Source organism: Felis catus, chromosome B1, assembly GCF_018350175.1.
Source record: "Felis catus isolate Fca126 chromosome B1, F.catus_Fca126_mat1.0, whole genome shotgun sequence".
NCBI classification, from domain to species: Eukaryota; Metazoa; Chordata; class Mammalia; order Carnivora; family Felidae; genus Felis; species Felis catus.
Window position 1 is genome coordinate 140951633 of NC_058371.1, and position 23279 is coordinate 140974911.

General features: G+C 36.2%; 1 protein-coding gene across 5 annotated transcripts in view; it reads right to left on the reverse strand.

Moving 5' to 3' along the window:
* Positions 1-23279, reverse strand: part of BMP2K (BMP2 inducible kinase) — a 130938-nt gene that overhangs the window by 66495 nt on the left and 41164 nt on the right. For all 5 annotated transcript variants that reach the window (XM_045056175.1, XM_023253014.2, XM_023253013.2 and 2 more), the window contains exons 2-4: positions 13920-14038; positions 9334-9439; positions 1713-1855 (exon numbers count right to left, since the gene is read on the reverse strand). In XM_045056175.1, coding sequence (XP_044912110.1) covers positions 1713-1855; positions 9334-9439; positions 13920-14038 — 368 coding nt within the window. The remainder of the gene's footprint in view (positions 1-1712; positions 1856-9333; positions 9440-13919; positions 14039-23279) is intronic.

Genomic DNA, 23279 nt, shown 5'->3' on the forward strand with positions numbered 1-23279 from the left:
GAGCTATTCAATTGCTCTCCACTCTACCAAAATACTCACATTACAGTTTGTTTTTCTTCTATATTTCATATTTAGTCAACTTTTTAAAAGATTTATACACAACAAAGATTTGTACAAGACATCTACTTAAAACAAACATAGGTTTGCATAAATTTACACAAGTAAAACGAACTAAGCATATGAAACAGGGCCTATATAAAAGTATGCAGTTCAATGTCTTTTCTGGCTTTAAATCAAGAAGACTCAACTGGAAACATCAACTTAATATAAAAAAGGTTAACAAGCCAAAATAGCATAAAAAGACATACCAAATTATTAGGGAAAATGTAAAATCTGCATATTCAGAAGAACTGAAATGAACTACACTCATTATCCAAATTAAAGGACAGATGTCTTCAGTCGTACATTTCAATCTTTGCCTAATTTGTAACCTGTTACACCGTAGGTTTCCCTAGATGACACTTCCATGGTTAACAATCTATATTCTACGTGACATCTTCTATTCTCTTGTATCCTAGGGGGATTTTATTATCACCTTTCATAAATTTTGTATAATCAGTCAGAATTGGGATTCATCCAATCACTAAATATTACTGAGACCTTGGCTATGTGCCAAGGTCTAAATACTAAATACTTGGATAGGGGAACCTGGCTGGCTCAGTCAGTTAAGCGTCTGACTTCGGCTCAGATCATGATCTCACAGTTTGTGAGTTCAAGTCCCGTGTAGGGCACTGGGCTGACAGCTCAGAGCCTGGAGCCTGCTTCAGAGTCTGTGTCTCCTTCTCTCTCTCTGCCCCTCCCCTGCTCATGCTCTGTCTCTCTGTCTCTCTGTCTCTCTGTCTCCTTCAAAACTAAATAAGCATTAAAAAAAAAAAAATCCCTGCCCACATAGAGCTTACATGCTAGTGGAAGAGAACAGAAAGTAAACAATCGGCACAATACTATAAGGTGGTGCAAGACTGAACAAATGGAGAAAGTTAATCTGAGTAGACTTGAAGCAATGTGAAAAATTAGCCATGAGATATTTGGGTATAGCGCATTTCTGGAAGAGAAGTTTTTGTAATCTTAGGGCTTGTGGGCAAACCTATGATTTTTAAATGGTATGTGTAATGATACCTTGAGCACTATGACACTGGGAATATTCAAATCCTTTTGGGGGACCTTTTCCAATGTAACAAGTGGGTGCCATATACAAGAGATCAGACTCCACAAAAAGGTAAGATAAAATGACCTTAAAGAAAATCACCTAAATATAGTAAATGATAGAAAACTATGGTAAATGTAACTGAGTACAGCGACCCATTCATGCCTGCCTCCAAAATCTCTGCAAAATACCCTGACACCTAATACGGGTTATAGGAAACAGGAGGAGAGCAGAACTGGACAGAATCATGTGGAGGGACATTCAACCTGCATCAATGACGTTCAGATTTTTGCTCACATGAAACCTTTTTAAGAAGCCTACTATGTACAACAGACGCAGAGGAAGGGCCATAAAAATCTACTTCTACAGCCATACTAGAAACCCTCAGGGTCATGGAAAACACAATTTCTAGTCTATAGTCTTTACACGGCCTCAGGAAATGTACCTGGGACAGAGAGATTCTTTCAGTGCTGGTAATAAAAACTGGTATAGAGGAAGACAGTAGTCCAAGAACATTTTAATGCTAAATTCAAAATGTATTAATCCATAAGTAGTCTAAAATTCATACCTTCAGATCCCGGTGAATTATTGGAGTCTTACACTGATGCAATCTTGCAACAGCTTCACAGGTATCACAGAATATCTGTAACACTTCTGCTTCCGTAAAACCTGTCTGCAGCTTCTTATTCATCTGATTCACTACTTGCCCAGCTAACCAAAAAAGTAATTTTGAGAAGACATGTTTTTAGTAAATGAAGACTACCACAAAGAAATTAAGAAATGCCTTTATGGTCTCAAGTAAAGGGGAACTGGCTTTTTCATAATGCTCATGGAAGGATGCTTCCTGTACCATATCATATTGATTCAATAACATACATTTTTCATACTTTACATCTCTGAAATAAAAACACCTTAAGATAGATGATGTTCTGCTAATGCTACTGGCCTTTTTTCAAGATTTTAATTAACATCTATGAAATCAAAGTATGCCTTATAATTGACGGCATCATAGATTTGAAGAAACAGTTATTCAATACTATGCTAGCTATTAGATAAACAATTGTGAGCAAAAATAAAGTTTATATTATCATGGAATTTATCAATTAAAGGCAGAGGTAAACATTAAGCAATTACATAAATAAACACATATAATTATGTACAATAAGATTAATATGAGAGAAACCTAAATTTAAATTGGCAAAGGAGGATGGGGAGGGGATGGTGTCAGATGAGGCCTATCTGAGGAAGTGATATTTATGGTGAGACTGTAGCATGATTAGGAACTGACCAGGCAGAGATCTGCGAGAAAAGCATGCTAGCAACAGCAAGCAGTACGTACAAAGGCCTCCATTTTGGGAAAGAGCTTAATAATTTTGATTAACTTAAAGCCAATGTAGGTATGTATGGTCCAAAAATCAGAGAAAAGGTAAAGTGACATGAGACTGACAAGACAGACAGCCATCAGCCATATTTTAGATTTTATCTTGAGAACCAGGGACTTCCTGATCTTTTATTTTTAATGTTTCTTTATCTTGAGAGAGAGTGTGCGCACACACGCGTGAGCAGAGAAAAGGCAGAGAGGAGGAAAGTGAATCCCAAGCAGGCTCCATGCTGTCAGTGCAGAGCCTGATGCAGGTTCGATCTCACATTAAGACCTGAGCAGAAATCAAGAGTTGGACACTTAATCAACTAAGCCACCCAGGTGCCCACTCCAGATCTAACTCTTTAAAGGATCTTCTTGATTGGGGGGTAGGGGAAATCACAAGAGTGGAAATGGACAGATGGGTTAAGAGGCTAATGCTCTAATTCAGGTAAAAGGCAACAGGCAGAATAACTTACTAAAATCAGTCATACCAATGAGCCCTGAGAGGATGATTATATATTACATATACCACAATAATTGATAGTCTAGTGACAATTCTAAATTATTAAGAAAAAGTTGACCACCATTTAAGGACACAAGAAACACAAGTAATTAGGGGCACCTGCGTGGCTCAGTCAGTTAGGTGTTCAACTTCAGCTCATGATCTCACGGTTCATGAGTTTAAGCCCCGCGTCAGGCTCTGTGCTAACAGCACAGTCTGGAGCCTGCTTCACATTCTGTGTCTCCTCTCTCTCTGCCCTCCCCTGTTTGTGCGCGCTCTCTTTCTCTCTCTCTTTCAAAAGCAAATAAATAAACATTAAAAAAATTTTTTTTAAAGAAAAGTAATTCAGAAAGCATTCTAATGAAAATTAAGTTTGGGAATTTAAAAAGGCAAACTTAGGTTAACTTGAAACCTTCCTTTAACAAGGTTGGACAAATGAATGTTTGCTACTTTGTAATCTGCAAGAAGGTGCATATGCACCTGTTCATTTAATACTACTCTCTAAACAGCATTCTCATGTATTTCCTATAATAGCAGAAAACTTTAAAGCAGAAAAAATACCAAATTTTATCTATCAATCCCCAATTTCAGAACACTAAAGTATATTTGATTGTAATTTGTTCAAGACACCTCAAGATACCTGACCAGGCAGCAATTTCCCCCATCCTCTTGTGTGTTAGACACTGAACTTGTTTTAAACAAAAATTAAACAGGATAAAAAGTGTTTTATTGATGCTCATTCACATTATTGAAATATGTCACAGCTAAAGAAATCATAATCTTAAACTCATTCTACGTCTTCCTAACTTTCAATGTTGTAATGAGTAGAAAAAAATTTGAACAAATGTTAATCTCCTTTCTCGCATTCAGAGATCTTGAATCACGAAATGCAAGTCCCCAGAAAAACCTAAAAGCTGTAACTGAGCTGCATTTCAAATGTAGAAATAAGTAAAATTTCATTATTCAAAATCAAAGTCTTCTGAAGATTAAAGTAAAGGTTATTCTAATGAAAAACAAACAAACAAATCAGGGGCACGTGGGTGGCTCAGTCGGTTAAGCATCACACTTGAGCTCAGATCATGACCTCGCGGTTCGGTTCGTGAGTTCGGGTCCAGCATCAGGCTCAGTGCTGACAGCTCAGAGCCTGGCGCCTGCTTTGGATTCTGTCTTCTTAGCTTGCTGCCCCTCTCTCCCTCCCTCTTTCTCTCTCTCTCTATTTCTCAAAAATAAATAAAAAATAAAACATTAAAAAAATTTTTTGAAAAACAAAAAAAAATCAGATTCAGAAATCAAACGATGTATACTGAAAATCTTTTCAAACAGGATGCATATAACTCTCAAATCTTTCCATATTTTTCAAACAGGTATCATTTCCTAAACAAAAGCTTTTACACTCTGACCAACTTCACCATTAAAATTGGAAATTCAACATTTTTCCAACCACTTAGTCATCCAACAACCTTCTGTAAAGTGCAATCTTACATTCCACTTTAATTTTTACATGACTTGGGTTTTTTTAATAAGATAATTAAATTTTATCTGTAGTAGATTGCACCACTGGCCCCAAATCTTCAACCCTCTTTATCCCGGCCCTTTGCCATGTAACTGCACTTCCTCCCAATAAACGGAGCAGAGAGAATACCTTGCTCTTTGATGTGGGCTCAGCCATATGACTTACTTTGGCTGAAAGAATAACGCAGAAGTGGCAGTGTGCCAATCCCAAGCCTAAGCCTTAAGAGACCTCATATCTTCCACTTGCCCTCTTGTATTTCTATTATCTCTATGAGAAAAACATCCCCCAAATAAGCTTCTAGTGCCAGGGAAAAGGATGAGAAACCTGAAACAGAGCCACTCCAACTAATCCCAGCAAACCCACTGGCATGTGAACAAGCCCAACTAAAACGAACAGTGTCATTCCACCAAGCTCAGTCTACAACAAGTGACCCACTGATACACAAGCAATAATAAATGACTGTTGTTTTATGCTGTTGAGTTTGGGGATGTTTTGTTATAAAGCAAAAGCTAACAGGTATGTTATCCGTGGGAATTTCTATAAAACACCTCCAAAACAAAAAGCTCCTTTCATTAAATAATGAAAATATATTCAAAAGACCAACTCTGCTTTCTGGACATCTGGTACCTAAAACCTGTAATTAATCTCTCTTTAACTTATACACAAGAATATTAACAAATTTAGCAGTGTCAAATCATGAACCCACAAAAATCTAACATTTCACAAAAGATGGCTGTAACAAATTGATACCTCTAACCGTGATGGTGCATATCGGCTATACAATACATTCTTCTACTTCCTACACAGTTTCATCCCTTACAAAATCAAAACCAATGTACCTGATCTATATTCATAACACTGACTGCCTTACAAAAGTACCTTCATTCTTAAACAATTTTATGTAATACAATCAGCTTTTATAGAAAGGGAAAGTAATTATTCTCCCATTCTCTACTCTGCAACTCACTTTTCCCCCATGAAAAGAAAAGGAATTTTCTAACTGATTCATGTGAGAAAAAGGAATTGAGTATGCCCTATTCAAATCCTCTGGATTCCTTCTCTGGGATGTAAAGCCCACTCAGAGGGTACATTCTCATCTACAGTGTATGCAGCACGTTTAGCTGGTAAAACATTTGAAGGAAACTTCTAACATAAAAAAGAAGGTGTAATAACAAGAGAGAAATTCAGGAAAACAAAAACACAAAGAACAGAAGAAAACTCTTTTTTAAAAACTGTAATTAATAACTACAGACAACAAACGACTTGCATCTAAGTGCATTTTAACAAAGAACAGCATTGAGAGAATAAGAGTTCTTGGAAATTAAAAATAAATAGCAGAAATACAAAATTCTATAGAGGAGCTAAAAGACACATTTAAGGAACTCCCAACACAATTAGAATTTTTAAAAAGAGAAGACAAAGAGAGGAACAGAGAAAATGAAAGAGAAAAAAACTGAGTCCCAGCAATAAAGATAGCAAAACTGACCCATAACCAAGGCAGATATACCTAAGATTTTAGAATGCTAAAGCTAAAGCAAAGATTCTAAGTGTCCACGGGAAAAAAAAAGAGGTCACGTTAAAAAAAGTGAAGAATCGGGGCGCCTGGGTGGCGCAGTCGGTTAAGCGTCCGACTTCAGCCAGGTCACGATCTCGCGGTCCGTGAGTTCGAGCCCCGCATCAGGCTCTGGGCTGATGGCTCGGAGCCTGGAACCTGTTTCCGACTCTGTGTCTCCCTCTCTCTGCCCCTTCCCCGTTCATGCTCTGTCTCTCTCTGTCCCAAAAATAAATAAAAAACGTTGAAAAAAAATTAAAAAAAAAAAAAAAAAGTGAAGAATCATAATGCATGAGATTTCTCAATGGTAACAACTAGGTGAAAAATGAGATAATGCCTTCAAAATTCTAGCCCAAAATTATTTCTCAATAGTAACAACTAGGTGAAAAATGGGATAATGCCTTCAAAATTCTAGCCCAAAATTATTTCTAACCTACAACACTTTAGCCAGCCAAATGAATAATCAAATATGGATGGAGAATAAAAATAATTCTATACAAGGTTTCAAACATGCTTCTTTCCATAATCCATTATCAGAAAGCTACTGAAAAAATGTACTCTATTCAAAGGAGGTAGGTAAAAACAAGGGAGGAAGTATGAGTAGTAGAGAGTCTAAGATAGGAAGAAGGCATAGGGAGTTCCTAGAAGCACAGCTAAATGCTATTCAAAATTAAGCAGAACTGAAGTCTCCCCAAAGGATATTTCTACAGAAGCAAAAATAAAACTGACACAAATATGTAAATGTTGAAGTATACTACATAAAGATTTGCATTTCTATTGAGGAATGTTGGGCAAAACTACTAACATATATGAAGGAAAATAGGCAATTATCAATGGGTATATTAGCTCCTGGAAAAAAATTTTAAATACAAAAACAAAAATGTTAATTACAGGCGATCACATATCACAGTTAAACAGCAAGCAAAATAATTTAAATACCGATTATTAATTTAATCTAAAAATTAAAAATTAAAATTAAAAAGTTAAAAAAAAACTCTGACAGTTAAATCCTCATCTTTACTTGGAGATATTATCTAAAACATAAAATTAGGGCGCCTGGATGACTCAGTCAGTTAAGCGTCAGACTCTTGATCTCGGCTCAGGGCATGATCTCACAGTTTGTGGGTTCGAGCCCCATGTCAGGCTCTGTGCTGGCAGTGCAGAGCCTGCTTGGGATTCTCTTGCTCTCCTCTCTCTCTTTGCCTCCCCCTCTTGTGCTCTCTCTCAAAATAAATAAACTTAAAAAACAATAATAAAAAGCAAAACATAAAACCAGAAAGAGCACTACCAAACTTTTATTGAAGAGCCTCCTCATACCCAGAATCACATACTTCTCCTGATCTTCTAAGTTCCCCCTCTCTCATACTCTAAGGATCTCATTAAAACTACACACTTTCCCCTATATAATGACGTGTAGAAATATGGAAGTGAATATGAGAAATATCTCAAGCATTTTTTTTTTAATTTTTTTTTTCAACATTTATTTTTGGGACAGAGAGAGACAGAGCATGAACGGGGGAGGGGCAGAGAGAGAGGGAGAAACAGAATCGGAAACAGGCTCCAGGCTCTGAGCCATCAGCCCAGAGCCTGACGCGGGGCTCGAACTCACGGACCGCGAGATCGTGACCTGGCTGAAGTCGGACGCTTAACCGACTGAGCCACCCAGGCGCCCCTCTCAAGCATTTTTAAAGTGAATGCCTCTGAGGAGAGTAATGGGGCAGGAGGATACTGATTTAGCCACGGCTTAACAAAACCATTTGACTTTTTAAAACATATACATGTACTACTTTGAAAAAAATAAAAATTTCATGCGAATCAGCTTGCTGATTCAAACCAGATAAAAAAAATTTTTTAAGTTTGTAAAAAAGCAAAACAGAATGCCTTCCTCAAAACATAACTCAGGTCATACCTCTACTTTAAAATAAAATTTGTCCCCTAAAAATTGAAGTTCATTCGGTTCTCCTTTTAAAATGTCTTCTGGATGACTATCAACTAAACTCATCCAGGGTTATGATTATGCTAGATTCAATTATCTTTAAAAAATTAGCAAAGCGCTCTCTTTACAAATAACCAACAGCTACTCTATCCAGCCAAGATTTAGTACCACAAATGCTAGAATTCAGGAAAGTGGAGTAAAGAACATCAACATCTTCTCCTTAAAGAGATCACAATGTTTTACAGTATGAGATATATACAAGAGAAAACAATCAGGAAAACATCTAATTTTGTATAATATATACGGAAATAATTTTTAAATATATCATAATAGATATTATAATTCTGATTCACTTCATTTTCCCCTGTCCTTCCCTCCTTACAAGACTAGAATAAATGAAACTATATTTTCTCCAACATTAACATCAGCCTACTCCTCCAACATTCAGGAAATGACAAGTGTTCATAATATCATAATTAAAAATCATAACTGTCTTAAGAGAATCTAAATATAAGCCAAGGCTTATATAAATATAAGCCAAGGCTCCCTAGAACCCAAATCAGATACAGTCTGATTTAAAAATTTTTTTAAGAAGTTTGCAAAAAAGGGATTAATTTCAAATTAATTTCAAAGCTTCTGATATTTATAAAAGAATCCAAAAAGACGATATAACTTTATAAATATTACAGATCAAAATGCATCTAAATTTATTACATTTGATATACTGAAAGTTAATATGGAGTGCTGGAAAAAATCTTGTAACACTAATATTGACACATTATGCTTTTCTTAGTTGGACTATAAAAGTATAGGGAGCATGATATGTAACTGCTCTTCACTCATTCAGATTTCTTGTTTTAAACACAACAGCATTTTTCCAATCGTCATTTACATGCTCATATCATCAGTACAGCAACGACGACTAGATTTTAAATATTTCTTTTTTTTTTTAATGTTTACTTATTTTTGAGAGAGAGAGAGACAGAATGCAAGAGGGTTAGGGGCAGAGAGAGAGGGAGACACAGAATCTGAAGCAGGCTCCACCCTCTGAGCTGTCAGCACAGAGCCTGACGCAGGGCTCGAACTCACCAGCTGTGAGATCATGACCTGAGCTGAAGTTGGACGCTCAACTGACTGAGCCACCCAGGCACCCCGATTTTAAATATTTCTTAACAGCATTCCTTAAGTAGATAATTAAAGCTGAGATTACAATAAGTGTCTAGAATCCGGTGACAACTGCCCTGGGAGAAACCAAGACACCTAGTAAACCATTTTAAGGGTAACTTTTTTTTCAGTATAAAACAAATGCAGAAAAAAACTTACCCCGGCAATATTCCATTAAGATAAGCACTTCCCATACATTATCACTAATTGAGTTAACAGCACAATCCAAGTAACTCACAATATTTTTGTGACCAGACAGCTCCTTCTGTGTAAAAAAAAAAAAAAAAAAAAGAAAAAGAAAAATTAAAAAAACATACATTGTAAAGCTCTATTACCAATGATTTGAAGTCTAAATTAATATATTTGAAGAATTTCACAAAAGTGAATTAAGCATACGTATAGAATCTGACACAATTCAAAAAGGTTTCAGTAGTTCCAATGAAAAGTTTACTTAATGGGCGCCTGGGTGGCTCAGTTGGTTAAGTGTCCAACTTCGCCTCAGGTCATGATCTATTGAGTTGGAGCCCCACGTCAGGCTCTGTGCTGACAACTCAGAGCCTGAAGCCTGCTTGTTTCCCTCTCTCTCTCTCTGCCCCTCCCTCGCTCAGGCTCTGTTTCTCTTTCTCTTTCTCAAAAATAAACAAACATTGAAAAAAAAATTTTTTTAAAGTTTACTTACATGTGGCTGCCATTTTCTAACAGGCAAATATTCAATGAACACTAATTTTTTTTAAGTTTATTTTTTAGAGAGAGAATGAGTGAACAAGGGAGGAGCAGAGACAGAGGGAGACAGAATCTGAAGGGGGCTCTGTGCTAACATCAGAGAGCCCAATGCAGGATTCAAACTCACAAACCATGAGATCATGACCTGAGCTGAAGTCAGATGCTTAACCACTGAGCCATGCAGGTGCCCCTTTGAACACTAATTTTTAAATTCAATCAGGAAAAAAAGAGATGGTTCACTCAAAACCAAAAGTCTCCAAAATAAGTGTGTAAGATAGTCCTTTGGGACTCAAGAATAAAATATCAGAACTTTTACTTATATTTATTTTTATCCAAAAAATTGTTTAAAATGAAGCTCTAATATTTATGAACTTACAATTACACTCTCATTTGTTTGTTTTGCCTACAAAATACTGTGTACCCAGCTAAGTGGACCTATGAATGTATATACTTTTAAACTAAATAACTTACAAAATGAAAAACTGGCTAAAAAATTTTCTATTAAGTAACCACAGGTTAAAGATAATACTAGGGGCGCCTGGGTGGCTCAGTTGGTTAAGCGTCCGACTTCGGCTCAGGTCATGATCTCGCGGTCTGTGAGTTCGAGCCCCACATTGGGCTCTGTGCTGACAGCTCAGAGCCTGGAGCTTGTTTCAGATTCTGTGTCTCCCTCTCTCTCTGACCCTCCTCTGTTCATGCTCTGTCTCTCTCTGTCTCAAAAATAAGTAAACATTTAAAAAAAATTTTTTAAAAAGATAATACTAATAATACAAGAAAATAAGAAAAAAATGGCAAATCTGACATTTTTGTTCATAGTACAAGATAATCATCAGCATATAATGAGGTTAAAAATAATAATCTATTTAGGTCTGTCTGGAAATTAAAAAACAATTATCAACAATACTTTTTAAAATAAATTTACAGGGGCGCCTGGGTGGTGCAGTCGGTTAAGCGCCCGACTTCAGCCAGGTCACGATCTCGCGGTCCGTGGGTTGGAGCCCCGTGTCGGGCTCTGGGCTGATGGCTCAGAGCCTGGAGCCTGTTTCCGATTCTGTGTCTCCCTCTCTCTCTCTGCCCCTCCCCCGTTCATGCTCTCTCTCTGTCCCAAAAATAAATATACGTTGAAGAAAAAAAAATTTTTTTTAAATAAATTTACATCCGGAGCAGCGCCTGGGTGGCTCAGTCGGTTGAGTGTCCGACTTTGGCTTAGGTCATGATCTCTCACGGTTGCTGGGTTCCTGGGGTTGAGCCCTGTGTCGGGGTCTGTACTGATAGCTCAGAGTCTGGAGTGTGCTTTGGATTCTGTCTGACCTCTCTCTCTGTTCCTCCCCCATTCTGTCTCAAAAATAAATGAACATTAAAAAAAAATAAATTCACATCCACTATCAATAATAAACCTGGTTTTAACTGAGATATTATTTATTTGAGATATTACCTAACAGTAGCTGAACATGTAATTCACAAGTACATAAATATAATGGGAGATGGGTTATCAAAAAAAGTTGGATGACCACTGCTCTAATGAGCTAATCACCCTAAATTCTCTTGTTCAAAAGCACAGAATTTGAGTGTTGCTGCTACTGATGATGACCAAATTTTACATCTCTGAAAATTACACAATTCTATTGAAAGCAAGAATTATGGCGCAATGGTACCGTATCTAGACACAAGTTAGAAAACTTAGCCTAAGAACCCCTACTATCTTGGGGTAAATCTCTTCACCCTTTTGACTAATAGCCTTTTTAAAAAGTTTTTAAAGAACAAATCTCAAAGCATAATCAAGTCTAATCTAACCAAGGAATAGGGACAATAAAAGAATCAGGTAAGTCATGTTCTATAAATGTGCCTATCTTTGAATAAAAGGGATCAAAATATGTGTATTGATAAAGATGTTGATACAAAATGGGCAATCTCTCTCTTAGCAGTTGGATAAGTAGGAATGATATTAAGAAGTGTTTACAAGATGTGGAAAAACTGGAATTCTCATACATTGCTGGTGTGACCATAAAATAGTTCAGCTGCTATGGAAAAAAATTTAGTGATCCCTAAAAAAGTTAAACACAGAATTACCATAACCCAACAATTCCACTCCTAGATATAAATCCCAAAAAACTAAAAACAGATACTCAAATAAATACATATACAAACATATTCATAGCAGCACTATTCACAACAGACTAAAGGTAGAAATGGCTCAAATGCCTATCAATGGTTTTAAAAAAGTCCATCAACAGGTGAAGAGAGAGAGAGAGAGAGAGAGAGAAGCAGACAAACACATACAATGGAATATTATTCAGCCATAAAAAGGAATGAAGTACTGATACACTCTACAATGTGAATGAACCTCAAAAACATGCTAAGTGAAAAAAACAGAAAAGGTCACATACACAAAAATTTTATATATGTATATATACAGCACTTGATAAACAGTGGATGAGGAAGAAGAAGAGAACAGAGGAAAAGGAGAGAAGAAAAGGAGGAGGAGGAGGAGGAAGAGAAAGAAGAGGTGAAGGAAGAGGAGGTGGAAAGAGAGAAGTAGAGGGAGTGCAGAGGAAGATGGAGAGGAAGGGGAGGAAGAAGAGAAGAAAGAAGAGGAAGGAGAGGTGGAAGAGGGGGAGGAAAGGGAACAGGAAGACAAGGGAAAAGAAGAGGTGGAGGAAAAGGGGGGAAGAAGAGGAAGAAAAGAAGAGGAGGACTAGGGGGAGAAGGAAGAAGAGGAAAACAACAACAAGCCATCAGAGCACTGAGAATAAGACACCCTAGAAAAAAAAGAAACTTTCATTTTGTATTTTTTTAACCATTTAACCAAATTACTGAAATTCTGTCAATAACCTATTAAAATATTTTTTACTTCTCAATATTTAAAAAAAAAATTCCCCTTACTCATAAGGGAAGATATGGATATTTTACCATATATTGCAGAGTACATCAAAAAAAAAATAGTAACAACAATAAACTTTACTGCATGAATTTGAAAATGAAAAACAGGGGCACCTGGGCGAGCATCCAACTCTTGATTTCAGCTCAGGTCACAATCTTACGGTCTTGAGATGGAGCTCATGTTCATGTGAAGCCTGCTTAAGATTCTCTCTCTCCCTCTCTCTCTGCCCCTCCCTTGCTCATGCTCACGCGTGCATGCCCTCATTCTCTCTCAAAAAAATAATAAAAAATAAAAACAAAAAGCAAAACTAATTGTTGTTGGTGAATATAAACACATACAGTGAATGTATTAAACACCCATGGGAATAGTGAACACCAAATTCAGGACAGTGGCTTCTTTTTGGATGAGAACAGTATAGTGATATAGCTAGGAAGGAATCCACCGAAGGCTTCAACTGTACCTGTAAGATTTTAATTCTTTTTTTTTTTCAACTTTTTTTTTTTTTTTTAATTTATTTTTGGGACAGAGAGAGACAGAGCATGAACGGGGGAGGGGCAGAGAGAGAGGGAGACACAGAATCGGAAACAGGCTCCAGGCTCTGAGCCATCAGCCCAGAGCCCGACGCGGGGCTCCAACCCACGGACCGCGAGATCGTGACCTGGCTGAAGTCGGGCGCTTAATCGACTGCACCACCCAGGCGATTAATTAAGATTTAAGAGTTAATTAAGAGTTAATTAAGATAATTAATCTTAATTAAGATTTAAGATTAATTAAGATTTAAGAATTAAGAATTAAGATTTTAATTCTTAAGCTGGATAGTGCATAAACTGATATTCATCACATAATTCTCTAAATTTTTCTATTCTCACAACATTCCATAATTAAAATATATTTTAAAAGAAGGTGGGGGAGAAAAAGTAGAGTAGTTTGCCCATCAAACTACAATAAGGAAGCAAGGAAAAAGGAGAGGAAGGGACTGGCTATATTTAGCCTTAAGTGTGTCTATAAAGAATGCATTTCAAAGGTTTTCTAGATGCACATAAACCAATAAGCAGCTTGCCAAAAAAGCTGGTTAATGTTTTAGTGCAAAACCAAAAGAAAATACACCAAATTCTTACAATGGAATTACTCTTTCACTTACCATAATTGTAATTTCCCTTTTACAAATGTTGAGGTCTGGCATGTTATTGACATACATTCTCTTCAATGCATGGCGGATTCCACCATGTGTCCGCACCAGAAAAACCGTGGAGAATCCACCTAGAAGAACAAATATCGATTAATTAAAAAGACTCAGAAACTGCCATCAAATCATGGAATATCACTGGGGAGCTTAATCTCAGTGGGAAATAAACTGACTGTACACAAGACAAAAATAACAGTAAGCAATCATTTTATTAGATTAAAAACAAAACACTGGCTTCTTATGCTAATCACAAAGGAATACATAGAGAATAACATTCATCTCAAATGAATATGCTTCTCTAAGGGTGCCTGCATGGCTCAGTCAGTTAAGAATCCGACTTCAGCTCAGGTCATGATCTTGCAGTTCATAAGTTCTGCCCCTCCCCCACTCGTTCTCTGTCTTTCTCTCTCCCAAAAATGAATAAACTTCAAAAAAAAAAAAAAAACAGAATATGCTACCCTTTTAAAAGTTAAAATACTAAAATTCCATTTTGCCTGGGAATAGCTCTTACATAATATGTGGAAAATGTCACAACATAACTGTATTACTATATACTTTGGCACATACTAGGACTGCCTACCCACTAGCCTCCCCCTCTCTGTGATAACAAAACACTGATGTTATTTGAAACATCAACAGGATCAGATGGGTGGGTCCCTCTCCAGTTCCAGGGGATGAACCAACATTGTTGTAAGGCGATTAATGGGAATCTCATTTCCTGTTGTAACTGATTTAGGATGGGACATGTAACAAATTTTGCCATGGGACATAGGGAAAATTTGCTGGGGATTTTAGGGAAGGACTGTCCACCCAGAAAAAAAAAGAGAGAGAGACTTGTGAAGAAGCCCATGCTCTTCCTTTGGCTTTTGGATTTTGTGGTATATGAATATGATTGTTTAGACCTACTGCAGCTATCTGTGGCAATGGCAGGAAAAAAGGATCAGAGAAAAAATGACCCAGAACACTGACATAGTTAGGCTACTGAGTTAAACAACTCTAGAACTACCTCTTTCCAGAACTCTTACAATATATAAATGTCCTCATTATCTATGTCACAGTTATATGGACAGTCTGTTAACTGAACCTGAGAAAGCAAATCTGAAACACATTGCTAGGTATTCTAAAGAACAATTACTTCCATCACATCTAAGCAAAGACTTCTACCTGACGTTTTTAAAACCCATCTTGGTATAAAGATTACTGTGTTGTTTAATGTAGTTTAAAACAAAAAATGGTGCGTCACTTTTATCAATTTGATAGGCCTTATAAAGCACATCCTGAGCAATGATACAGCACCTGCATTCTGATTCAATGCAAATCAGTGAAAGGAAAAGCAAACTATTGGGGATAAAATGGTAGGGGGAAAAGAGCTCCTAAGACACTCCAGAATCAGTATGAATTCAATCCAGGGTCTCCATATCCCCAACTGTAGTTACAGGAAACTGTAAGTCTCCCACCTTCTAGATTTGGGTTTCCACATATACATACAATGTAGGAGAAATAAAATCAACCAACCCACAAGGCAGTTATCAGGAGAGAAAAAGGCGGTATTTGGGAAAGATATTTCAGGTAAAAGCTCTAACAGTGCAAGGTGTTTTGTTTTTTTTTTTTTTAAGTTCACTTAGCATTGATTTCAGATGCAAACATTAACAAATTAGTAGCACTAATAAAGTGCTAAACTGCTCAAATTTTATGAAAAAAATTAAAGAAAATGCTAAAAGTTAGATCTAGACACGGAAGTAGTATGAGTATAGATCAAGATAAATCATTTAAACAGCATTTGTTTTTAGATATTTATCTAGAGATTACCCTAGAACAATGCTTCCCAAACATAGCTATACATAAGAATTGCCTGGTGAGCTGGTAAGAGAGACAGAAAGAGAGAGAATGAATTTATCTTTAATAGTTTTCCAAGTTCTGACCACAAGTCTGAATCAGAAAGCCTCAGTCAGGCCTAGTAAATATACTGCTAAAAATCCCCCAGCTCATTTTATTCTTCTACCTCTGTTTATGTTCTTATGAATATATAATAATATAAAATATAAATATATAAAATAATATAAAAATATAAAATAACATAAAATAATATAATTATATAAATAATATAAATAAAATATATAATAATATAAATAAGTTATTAACCAGGGGGTGGAGAGTAGTCTCCCAGCTGTTTCTGATATACAACCTTGTTAAGTATCCACTGAACCAGAGAAAAAGTTCCTAGACAAATCATGGATCCTATATATCCATTCTCAACCACCCACAAAACAAAGTAAATTTATGCCAATGAATTAGCAAAATTAGGGAAAAACACATTAAGTTTTCTTCATAAAACCCTTGTTCCTAAAAGCTAGTTTGTTAATTTTATTCACCCAAAATTAGACATAGATCTGAGCAAATGTTTTCTAACTTTCTAACATCAACTGTGGATTTATACCTAAACAAGGTAAATAATGGTCATGAATAGTGCCTGCTTTGAGAAAAGGAATAATTTATCTACATTTCTCCAAATACTGTATTTTCCAGCATTTTCTGATTATTTACAAGCTAATATTATTTCTGTTGGAATAATGCATGTACTAGGAAGTAACTAGTTAAAACATTATAGTAACTCAAGAGAGGAGTACCATCTGCTTGCCACCAACCCATATCTACCAAATGCTTCAACACATATTTTTCCTCCAAGAAGTCTTTCATGACCAATCCAATTCATGCTCATCACTTCCTCAGAATTTTTATCTAGCGTTCTGACTATATTATCAAGTACTTCAATTCTCAACTCACTGGATACATATATCACAAGATTACTGGCAGTTACCACAAATTCCACTTATTATATATTTCTATGTCCAATTCAAAATACAGTTCAAGTCCAAGTCAAGGCACAGTTATTAAATTAATTCTATATTTTCAATTCCAAATATGGGACTAGGAGGGTACTATTAACCATTCCATATATTCTCAAAATCCCAAGAAAATAAAAGAACTAATCACAGATACTAGTCTGGCAGAGTAAAGTAGGAAATAAATGTGTATTTATGCAAGCTAAAATTACTACTATCTTTTGTAATCTACAAATCATATAATATAGGCATTCCTTCCAATTTGTGGGTATATATTCTGAAGAGCAATGATTATTAGCCTCCCCATTTTTTTCCAGGGTAGGACATGGGGTTCACATGTTAAAATAATTCCACGAGCTTCCTAACTTAAATATCACCTATTTTGTCCCCAACCCAACACAAAAAGTAATCATATTTAAATGAAGGAGTGGCTTTAAGCCAATCTAAATTTGTTTCAATTAGCAGTATTAAAATAATGGCAATGCAGCTTGCACTTGACTGAATACCACCTTGGAAAGCACTGCTCTAGAGATGTCAGGTGTCCTGGGTTAACTGTTTATGAATGCAGGCATGTGTTTCTACAGACGAACTTTTCCTCCTGATAAACCAGTAGTTATTCCTCCTATTAAGCCATTATTTTTCCATGTTTTCATTTATCTTACTTTTAATTTGCTGATGGTGTATATATGTATTCAGAAATGTATTCAAAAAGATAACATGAAAGAATGAAAACATGAATGATAGAACCAGTTTCTTTCTTTCTCTTCCCTGCACTTCCTCTGGTACAGATGTCAATTTACCAACTACAAGTACCCAAAGGAGTAGAAATTCATCAGTAACAAAATAATCCTGAGAACAGGGCTAAGAAGTCCACTGGGTTAAGCAAACAAGAAAGCAGCAAGACCTAGATACTAGATACTAGTTTTATATCGTAGTCAGCCTGAGATAAATCATAATGAACAAGCCTCCATTTGATTTCAAGTGCCAGCCACCCAGGAAATCCTCCAATTACCTTATACTCATTAAGTTTGTTTTTAAGGTAACTTTAATGTAGGTTTTATCCAATAATGTTTATACAAATGTCTGGTTTCAAAACATATATATCCCTATATAAAGTGCAGCGTCTCCTCCCCCCCACACTTTTTTTTTTTTTTTTTGGACAAAAACAGAATCCTCGGGGCACCTAGGTGGCTCAGTCAGTTAAGTGTCTGACTTCGGCCCAGGTCATGATCTCACGGTTTGTGGGTTCAAACCCCGTGTCGGGCTCTGTGCTGACAGCTTAGAGCCTAGAACCTGCTTCAGATTCTGTGTCTCCCTCTCTCTCACCCCTCCCCTCCTCATGTTTTGCCTCTGTCTCTAAAAATAAATAAACGTTGAAAAAAAAATAGAATCCTCTACACGGACTACAGTAACACATGGCTTGACTCATTATTTTTTAAAAAGCTGTATAGTATGCTATACCACGTAAGTACTACAAATTGATCATCTCCAAACTGTTGGTCATTCAGCTTAGTCTGGCATTCTATTTATCTTTTGCCATTATGGACAATGAATGCTGCATTAAACACCCTTGTACAATCATTTTTAAGGACTGGTGTTTTGTTCCTGTAGCACAGATTTCCAAGGAGAGTCTATCAAAGGAAAAATGCATTTCAAATTTGATACTGCCAGATTAAACCCTGAAAGGTTATGGCAACTTCCAGTAGCAACATTAAGAGACAGTTTTCTCACATGCTCACTAGAAGTTACTAAGACATTTAAAAGTTTGCCAACTTGAGAGAAAAAGACTCAGGGCATTGTTATTTCTATCTTGTTTTCCTCTCATTATCAAGGAAACTGAGCATCTTTACTTCTTTTTTGGTTGGCCACTTATATTCCCTCTTCTGTGACTTGCCTTCCTATCATTGGTTCCTTTTTCGAAAGGGTTACCTTTTTCTTTCAATTGTAGGAAAGCATTATAAAACTCTCTTAACATACAAGGAGTACAAATATTTTCTCCTGGTCTATCATTTGTTCCATTAGGTATGTGGATGGTGTGTTTTTCAAATTTAAAAACACATGTTAAATGTTTTTATGAACAGAAAAAAACAGTATGCAGGGACAGACACCAAGCTTGGCTCAGAATCCTACAATTAAGGGAAGAAGAACAATTTTTCCTTCATTTGCCATTGTAGTGTTGGATGTTATAAGGGGTGTATGTTTTACTGGTAATTGTTAAATAATGTAGAAAACTTATTTTAAGTAAATGAGAAAAGTACTTGTCACCTTAAAACAGAGAAAGGAAAGCCACTGCTATAGGGTAAAAGCAGCATACAAAAGGAAGTCACACAAAGTCAAGAGACTTGCAATTAACTTATGGTGGTCTCAACCCTAGCATTTACCACTGTACTCCTCCATAAATAAAAATAAAGGATCTTTTTAAATTTGTTTAATGTTTATTTTTTAAAGAGACAGAGCATGAGCAGGGGAGGGGCAGAAAGAGAGGGAGACACAGAATCCGAAGCAGGCTCCAGGCTCCAAGCTGTCAGCACAGAGCCCGATGCAGGGCTTGAACCCACAAACCATGAGATCATGACTTGAGCCGAAGTAGGATGCTTAACCGACTAAGCCACCCAGGTGCCCCAATAAAGGATTTTCAAAGGCATAAATCCGTAAGGTCAAAGAGAATGAAAGAGACAAGACATGTCAACAAAATTTTGGGAAATGAAAAACTTACAGACACATGGTAAAGGATTAAACACAACAGAGAAAGACCACCCAAAGCATTTGATTGGGAGAGGGAGGAAGGATGAGCAAGAAGCAAGCCTAGTCTAATGGCATAACCTGAAAAACTAAAGAATTACAGGGGCCTTTTGAATGCAATGATGCAATGAGAAAATAAGAAGAATGGCTTAAAGACTTCATAAAAGCGGTCAGACCACTAGATTCCTTACCCCATTCCAACATTATACCCAGGCAGGATGAGCAAAACCAGCAGTAACCTGGGACCCCAAGCACCATTTGGAGGCATGGGGACAGGAGAGGGGAGGGAAAAGTATAGTCCTAAAAACAAGAGAATTAAGTAGAAGTCTACATACTGAAAAGATGATCTCCACCTCAATTCAAGACCACTGTTCAGCTACAAGAACCAGACATACACACATACAGTGCAAACTAATCACCACAGATTAGAGAAGTTCTCTTCTTGGAAACTAGATGGGAAAAAAAAAAAAAAATACAGAAACTGAAATTTGGGAGTCACACAATGAAAACAAAGTAGCTTTCTGACTCATCACACTAAAGTGAAAACCCTGAATTAAGAAACCCTTGCAATGTGCAAGAACCCCTTTCAATCATCATTTTAAAGAACCTCACTCTTAAAAAAACCACAAAAAAAAATGAAAAACAAAACAACAACAAAAAAAAACAGACATCAAAGTTTCATCATTCACAGAAAGCCTCCAACATAAATAAGAGATGAAAAGAAGCAAACAGGAAAAAAGGAATGTTGAAGAGATGCTGGGAGCTAAAGAAATCATCCAATGAACCTATAAATATTTTCAGAGTGGAGGGAAAATACTGTAGTCATGAAATAAGAGCAGGGTCCTAATAAAGGGATAGGCACAAAATGACGAATGACTTTTTGAATATTTAGACTAAGGGATCAAAAGAGAAAAAGTTTAACAGAGAAGCTAGAAGATAAAATTAAGGAAAATTTCCAGAAACTTTCCAGACAAAAAAACTAAGAGAGAAAAGACAGGAACATAAAAGGACCAGTCCAATAGATCTAATATCACAATAATAGAAGTTCCAGAAAGAGAAGAGAGAAAATAAAGAAGAAAAGTATACCAAAGACGTAACAGACACACATAGAATCCCAAACTTGAAGTACATGAGCTTCCAAAAGTAAAGCACTAACCCAACATATATACAATGGAATATTAGTTACTAAAAAAGAATGAAATCTTGCCATTTGCAACAATATGGATGGATCTAGATGGTATAATGCTAAGTGAATAAGTCAGAGAAAAATAAATACTATATGACTTCATTCATATGCGGAATTTAAGGTACAACACAAAGGAAAAAAGAGAAAAACAGACTCTTAATATAGGCAGCAAACTGGTGGTTACCAGAGGAGAAGTGGGTAGGAGGATGAGTGAAATAGGTGAAGAAAATAAAAAATACACTTATCATGGGGCTCCTGGGTGGCTCAGTTGGTTAAGTCCAACTCTTGATTTTGGCTTAGGTCATGATCCCAGCAACATGGGATACAGCCCTACATCCAGCTCCAAAGTCAGCGCAGAGCCCGCATGGGATTCTCTCTCCCCCTTGGTCTCTGCCCGTCCCCCACTCACAAGAGCACACTCTCTCTCAAAATAAACTTTAAAAAACAAAAAAAGAATACACTTATCATGATGAACACTGAGTAATGTATGGAATTGCTGAATCACTATATTGTACACCTGAAATTAACATAACAATGCACATTAGCTATACTGGAATTTTAAAATTTAAATTTAAAAATTAAAAAAAAAGATCCATATCAAGGCTCATCATCATGAAATTCTGAGGTTCAGTATAAACAGAAGATCTAAATGCTACAGAAAAAATTTTTAAATGGTTGCAAATTTGCCTTAGTAAGGGGTGGCATTAGCCCTATATCTCACAAGCAATATGTAAGCATAATTACGCTCATACTATTTTTAAATGGGTATATTATATACTGATAGCATCATCTTACCAAATACTTCACTGCCTAACTGAAATTAATCTGAAAATGTTTACAGTTGCTTCAATGGTTTTCTATTTCCAAAGTCATCATAGTAAGATAAACACTGTAAGATAACTGAATACATAATAGTAAGAATGATGCCAATAAATAATAACAAAAATGTCCAGAAGATATGCTAGAATCTACATCTTACTAGTCAATGACCAAAAAAAAAAAAAACCCTAGATATTATACTGTGAGCAAGACTAGGTATTCCAAAATCACCATTTAAAAAAAGAGACTAACCAGAGCAATGAAACAATAGTACTTGATCCTTTATATTAATAACAGACACTACAGGGGATTAGAGGTTACATATAAATGGAAGACAGAGTAATACGTGGTATAAGTTAATGAGCACAAAATTGTAATTCATTGGATGAATGAATCAATGAATGATGGCAAATTACTCCATTATATTTTTTTCTTGGAATCCATCATAGCAAGGGAGCAAGGCTTTTGGAGTCAAGATCTGGAATTAAATATTAACTTCAACACTACTAATTATATGAACATAAGGCATGCTAAGTTCTGAGCCCTAGTTTCTTCATGCATTTGGCAAACATAATAAGATCTCACAGGGCTATTATAAAGAGTGAATGTGATTATATAGGTAAAGTGTCTAATATCACCTACTGCATAAGTGGTAGCTGTTATAGTTACTACTATGATCACTATTATGCTGCTGTTATTAATACTAGCCCATCTTTTGAAGATTTATACTACACATTTTCAAGAATACAAAGAATAGAAATAAACACATGCTAATATAATAAATAAACAAGCTAATATAAATAAATACAGTTAAGATTCAGAGAGACAATATTTACCTGTATCAACATGCCCCAAATCATTTGTACATCCAGGTATAAATAAAATGGCATACATGATTCAAAACCAAAATTAGCTTTGTAAAATAATACTTCTTTTTAAAGGCTTGGAAATTTGCAAAAGTTACAGAAGGCTAAAAATAACCTCCCCCCACCCCCAAACATAATAAACCACCTCTATGTTTTGGTTACTTAAAAGCAGTGTCTAATGGAAAGCAACCTACTAGACCACTCAAAATAATATCTAAATGAACCCTTCCTCCATTCATTTTTGGGTAGAAATGTCCTAAAAATTATGTTTATTAAAAGCACTACTCTGACTCTACAAATATGAAAAGCATGAAAAATATATATCTGGACCTTGTCCCCCAGTTCCTGGCACTGAGCTTCAAAACCCTTGGTATTCCCCACAGAAGTGTGTTTGTTATGCTAATCAGGTGATTGGTGGTAGGGCCCCTAGCTACCTTTAGGTTGGAGGCTGGCCCCAGAAAAAACCTACTACATGATTAGAGGGTTAGAACTTTTCAGCCTCCTGACTCTACTCCCACCCTACCTCCCAACCTCTGAGGAGAAAAGAGAGTTTAGAGACTGAGTTCAATCACACGGCCAGTGATTTAATCAATTGTGTCTATGTAAAGCAGCCTCAAATACTCTGAAAAACAAGGTTCAGAGTGCTTCCTGGTTGGTGAACATACTTACGTATCAGGAGAGTAGCACACTCTGACTCCATGTGGACAGAAGCTCCTGCACTAACCGACCAACACTTCCGTACCTTGCCTTATGTACCTGGTTGTTCATTTGTATCCTTTATAATAAAATGGTAATCCTAAATACAGCATTTTCCTAAATTCTGTAGATCAGTCTAGCAAATTATCTAATCTGAAGAAGA